The sequence below is a fragment of the Crocodylus porosus genome, unplaced genomic scaffold, assembly GCF_001723895.1.
Source record: "Crocodylus porosus isolate Cpor-Errol unplaced genomic scaffold, CroPor_comp1, whole genome shotgun sequence".
Taxonomy (NCBI): Eukaryota; Metazoa; Chordata; order Crocodylia; family Crocodylidae; genus Crocodylus; species Crocodylus porosus.
Genome location: NW_017728906.1, coordinates 106,078,820 through 106,084,882, shown reverse-complemented (window position 1 = coordinate 106,084,882; position 6,063 = coordinate 106,078,820). Strand labels below are relative to the sequence as shown.

At 44.3% G+C, this 6,063-nt stretch overlaps 1 protein-coding gene across 1 annotated transcript in view; it reads right to left on the bottom strand.

The window, feature by feature from the left end:
• The window catches only part of DOCK9 (dedicator of cytokinesis 9), a 72,255-nt gene that overhangs the window by 7,812 nt on the left and 58,380 nt on the right, over nt 1-6,063 (bottom strand). Inside the window, exons 27-28 of the mRNA XM_019528493.1 lie at nt 1,467-1,613; nt 654-737 (exon numbers count right to left, since the gene is read on the bottom strand). Of these exons, the coding sequence (XP_019384038.1) occupies nt 654-737; nt 1,467-1,613 (231 nt within the window). The remainder of the gene's footprint in view (nt 1-653; nt 738-1,466; nt 1,614-6,063) is intronic.

The window sequence follows — 6,063 nt, the reverse complement described above, 5'->3', positions numbered from 1 at the left end:
GCTGACTTCCTGCCCTTTGGGCAGGGGGCTGGACTCGATGATCTCCCGAGGTCCCTTCCAGCCCTAATGTCTATGAAATCTATGAAAGGACTCTAATAACTGTTGTCAGTGTTCTGCCTGCAACTTTCATGACTGTCTAAAATATTCATTAATGCTGTTCCATCCATTTAATGGCTAGGGATGTTAACGAATGGTACAGTCCCCACAATACTACTTGGAAGGTTACTTTACCACTCCTACTGGTCTAAGATGCAGAAGTAAGAAAAGAAGGCTAGAGACAAAAAGTGGCATAGTCCTACCAAAGAAACGGGAGATTTAGCTTAACAATATTAGGTTAGATATCAGGAGGCGCTACCTCATGGTCAGGGCAGCTAGGGTCTGGAACCAACTTCCAAGAGAAGTGGTTCAGGCTTCTACCCTGGGGGTGTTTAAGAGGAGGTTAGATGCACATCTTGCTGGGGTTGTTTGACTCCAGTGTTCTTTCCTGCCATGACTAGATGATCTGCTCAGGTCCCTTCCGACCCTAGAAACTATGAAACTATGAAATATGCCTGAATGTAAGTGGAAGGAATTCTGAGATCCCCACACAGAAATTTACTGCATACATGAAAACAAGAAACCCCTATGAACAAAGGTCTTCAATGCGTCAGTACCTTTGGCTCTCCTGGAGCAAAGCAGCTGATGTAGTTATTAATTTGCTTAAATACAAAACCCCTATCCATGAAGGTGAAACATCTCTGAAAAACACAAGGATAAATTACTATAAGCAGCAAATGCAAAACTTTATGTAAAGTCAGTCACCAACTTTTACAAGATTATCTTCCAAGCACATTTGCTGCTCATAATTTATTTTGAACATAATGCTAATAAACCAACCAGTCTACATTACATAATACAAATTTGCTTTATTTTACAAGAAAAAAAAGACATTGAATATTTAAAGAGAAAACTTAACCATGGAACAGTACCTTAAATCTTCTAAAAATATTTTTTCCACAGAAAAACATTTAGATATTATTATATGTAGGAATCAATTTTGACAGTAATGAATAATAAGCTCTGTGGAACACACAGTGATAGTTAAGATCTATTACTCAATACATTAAAAAAAAAAATCATACATGCTTAAATCCTTGCAACATTAGAAGAATAACTGGGTAACAAAATACAAAGAAATCTGAGATGTAATAAAAGAAGGAAGTACACATAGAAATAAAGCTTGATTTTTAAATATATATTCTATGCACCCTTTGCATATTAAAAATGTCTTTTTTTCAAATTGCACTGGGTACTTAAATTACTCTTCTGCACGTCTCAATATGCCCAGTCAGAAGTATGTGTAAAATAATTTCCATATATGCTTTTCATTATAAGCTTCTGAAGCATACACTTTCTTAAAATCTATAAGAAATAAAATCTATGAAGATGAACTTATGAGCTTAGATCCTATGTTTGTGTGTACCTACCTTTATAAAGACTGCAAGGCTATGGTTTGCATTTTTGGAAGCCTCTGGGTTGTCTCTGTACTTCTGAGTGATGTGTGGCATTAACATATTAACAACTGTTTCTACTGCATGGTGAAAAGAAGCAGGAAATCTCTGGTTTCGTAACAACTGGAAGCAGAATTTAAATTACATATTTGAAATTTCAGAGTTCAAAGCATATGATTTGCTGAAAACTAAGGTTGTCTTAATTCATCCTCTTTTTTCTCCCCTACATTCATCCCCTTTTCTCTTCCCTACATTCATCCCCCTTTCTCTACCCCCCACCCAGCCTGTCTCTCACCCACTGATTCCTCAATTTACATCTTCACTGACTCCCTGTCTTGCATGCATACCAGCCCAGCCTCTGGCTTCTTTGCTCTTCCTGGATGGAATGAATAATACACACCAACTGCAGAGGCTTCCTCAGCCTGACAGAGTTTTAATACCCTGAAAGCTTGCTAAGAAAATTTTTTTCCAACTATTTAGGTTGGTCTAATAAAAGATAACAGATTCATCCAAAGAACCTTGTCTGCCTATGTCCTTAGACCAACACAGCTACACCCTACACCCCTGTAAAGTTGTCTTAAAGCACTTTAAAAAAAGGTAAGGAAAGGAAAACATTAACATTTCAAAAGTTTTAGCTTCTAATAAAAAAACAAAGTTTAACAAATGCAGATGCTCATTATAAATCTTTGAGTTCAGAAAAAGGCCAATATTTGGTTGAGAAAATTTCTGAATGAAAGATTTCAACCAGTTCTAATTATTATTATTTAAAATCCATATTTGAATGAAATTTTCACATTAAAAGCACTTTTACATATGCTTTGTGGGTGGGGGTGGATGGCATTTAAATTAAGAGTGGCTTTGAGAGCCACTCTAATTAAAGTGCCGCCAGGTCTCCTGTATCAGCATCCCCACACTTAACAATGGTGGCGGGGATGTTTGAACTAAAACTCATTTGATACTGTTCAAGCACCCCTGCCATCATTTTTAAGCTTGGGGATGCTAATACACAAAAGACACAGGAGGCTGCTAGAGTGCAGCAATTGCCACGCTCCAGCAGACTCGTTAATTGCTCCAGCCTCCTCCTTGATTAACTGAGTCTGTTATGACATGTTGGAATTCCAGTGCATCAAAGCAGCCTCCGCACTTGTGTACAGACACCCAAAGATAGCAACTATGTGCAGACCTGGATGACTTTTTGGGGCGAGGGGCTGCTTTAATGAACTCAACTCCGAGAACAGGCTGCTTTCAATGTGGCCTGTGTCACTGCCAGAGGCAGAGCCAAAGTCAATGCCAGAGTTGCACAAGGTGGGTGAAGCCCCCACCACTGACATGCCATAGAAGCCCCACCATTCTGCGAGTCAAATAAAATGGCTTCATGGGCCAGGTCTGCCAACAACTCTATGCCCATTTAAGACTGAAACTTGAAAGTACTAGCTCGCTTAGTAGAAACCTAGTGACATACCATATTTAGTCAAATAGAAGATGACCCCCGATTAGAAACCAACCTCCCAATAATTAGATTTTATATATGGAAAATGTATACATTTATTATAATTTTCCAAGTAGAGAATCTAATTATTGGAGGCTTGCCTTGCATTTAGTCATAGAGAAGTAGGGCTGGAAGGCACCCCCAGAGGTTATCTAATCCAACCCCACTGTCTGAGGCAGGATCATCCCTATCCAAACCACAATCTAAAAACTCTAAGTAAGACTATCCACAATCCTGACAAAACATGGACCTAAATACCCTTACGTGCCCCAGGTAAAGCAGGGAAAAATTCCTTCCTGACCCCAAATATGGCAATCGGTCTGACCCTGAGCAGAGGGGAAAAACCCTTTCACCAGGAACCTCTGGCCTTGGTCCTAACAGGAACATTGACACTCCCCAGTCAAAGACCCCAGCCTTAGCTGTAGCCAACACCCAATGCCTCTGAGGAAGGCTTAAAAACACTCTGATACATGGAGTAGAACGGGTGGGAGACAACTAGCAAAGCCCAGAAGCATGGGAAATACCCATAGTAGAACATAGGCATAGTGGCTGTTCAGCCTCTTCTTGAACACCTCTGGTGATGGAGGGTACATAACTTCCCTAGGCGGTCTATTCCATTGCCTCACTATTCTAACAGCGAAGAAGTTTTCTGGATATCCAGTCTAAACTTACTCTGCTGTAATTTCAAGCCACTGGTCTGTGTTCCCCACTCTGAAGCAAAAGAGAAAAAGGTGTTTTTCCTCTTCTCTATGGCAGCCCTTCAAGTATTTGAAGACTGCTATCATGTCCCCTCTTAAGTGCTTTTTCTACAAGCTTAACCTGCCTGCTCTTTTAGCCTGTCCTCATATGACTTGCCTTTCAAGCCCTTGATAATCTTTGTTGCCCACCTCTGGACCCTCTAACTTCTCCATGTCTTTTTTAAAATGTGGAGCCCAGAACTGCATACATTACTCCAGATAAGGTCTAACAAGTGCTGAGTAGAGAGGCACTATCACCCCCTGTGTCTTGCACCTAATGTTTCTGTTGATGAAGCCCAAAACTACATTGGCCTTTTATGTGGTTGCATCACACTGCAAATTCATTTTGAATTTGTGGTCTACTTTTGTTATCTCCTTCCTCGACTTGGCCCCCTTCTACTGTGATATCAGGGCCTAGGGAACAGAGTTGGAGTTGCAGAAGTCAGAGAAAGGTGAAACTGGGGGAAGTCTACAATCTCTTGCTTAGGGCAAGGATGGTAATCTGTTGCTGGATTCTTGGCTCTGATGCTCTTTCCTTTTCTCTGACATATAGATGTCACACTTTTATGCCACCAGAAAAAAAAAATTATGGCCACACAAAGTGAAAGCAAACAGACATCCATGCCCTTCATCAAACCACAAATGCCCAAACTGGTAGCTAGCAACAAAAGGTAGTATAAATTTGTACTGCTGTTTTGTAGTGAACGCCTGTTTGTTTTAAAGAGAGCTGACATGGGTAGCCAAGAGCTGTCTGCCCCGAGCAGTGCTCTTGTGGCTTCAGAAGCCCAACCCTGTCCACCCCATGTATTCCCCTGCAGGAAGGTCCCAGGATGCACAGGATCAGTGCCCTGAAGCCCTGGGAGTGGCTGTTCAAGTTTCTGTGTTTGCAGAGGTGAGTCCTGAATTGGAATCTCTGGGTGCACCCCTGTAAGTGGGGAAGCCTGGGGTTTCCCTATTTGCAGAGATGTGCCCAAACTATTGTCCCACAGGCAACCTCAGAAATGGCAGGGGCCAGACCCTATAAGACAACAGGTGATGTCCATTTTGCCTGATGAAACAGATGAGCTGCACAGGGACATGCTGCGGTACAGCTAATACACTTCATTCAATGACGTCCGCTTACAGCATGAGGCTGTAAAGAGCAGGTACAAAGAGAAGAGAGCACTCTGAAGGAGATGTTTTAGTTCACTAGTGCTTCAGTGGGATAAAATTGATCTCTCTCAAGAGTTCTCAGTGTTGGAAGGTAAGGACAATGAACTTTTCCAGGACAAATAACTTCAGCCATGTCTCCATGCTTTTGAAAGCCTTAGAGAACAGTACTGTTACATGCCATTTGCTCTTGCTAATATGATATTTAAAAAAAAAAAAAAAAATTGACAGAACTCCAAAATAAATGGTTCATATAATTCAGGAAACCTGGAGTCTGTCATGATGGGGCAGCCCCCATAGAGCAGGGGAGGGCAAAATATGGCCCGTGGACCGCATCTGGCCTGTGGCATGCACCAAATAATTGTACCTTGCCCAGCCCTTCTGCCCGCAAGGTGGGAGTGGGGTGCCCACAGATGTACCCCTTCCTGCCCAACATACCCTATTGTGGGTCACTCCCACCCTCATGAGCAGAAGGGCCCAGTCTAGCCAGCATGCAGCTTCTGGATGGGACTGCTGCTGCCACTGCTGCAGCCACCGGGGAACCTGTTTGGCTTCTCCTGCATCCCGCTCATTCCAGGCAGCAGGTAGGTAGGGGGTTGGGGGGTAAGGGCAGAAGTTGCAGCTGGACAGGGGTAGGAAGCATGGGGCTGGGGCTGGCTGCAGCGTGGAGCCTGCGCCCAGGAGAGCTGCAGCAGCATGGAGCTCAGCTGGGCAGGGTGGGTGAGGGACTGTGGGGACCCCTCTATGCTCCCCCCACGGCACACAGCCCCGCTAGCAGCAGCAGCGGCGGCAGCAGGTGGGGGTGCTCATACCTAGCACAGCTGTTGGAGTTCAGTGGCACGTGGCTCCAGCCAGTGCTGCACATCGCAGTGAGGAGCGCAGCCCTTGCAAGTCCTGGGACTCTATGGGGAAGTAGGGGCCAGGGTTCTTCTGGTGGAGTCCCAGGATCTGCACAACAGGGGGTAGCAGAAGTAGCTGGCTCCAGTGTGTGGGGTGGAGCCAGTTTTGTCCTGTGCATGAGTGCACAGGACAGAATTCCCATGATAGAGGTGGCCTAGCGGGGGCTGCACTCCTCACTACAACATGCAGTGCTAGCCAGAGTTGCATGCCACCAGGTGCCAGCACCTGTATTAGGCACAAGCATTCCTGCCTGCTGCTGCCACTCCCACCTGCAGGGCTGCACACCTGGAGGGGGGGG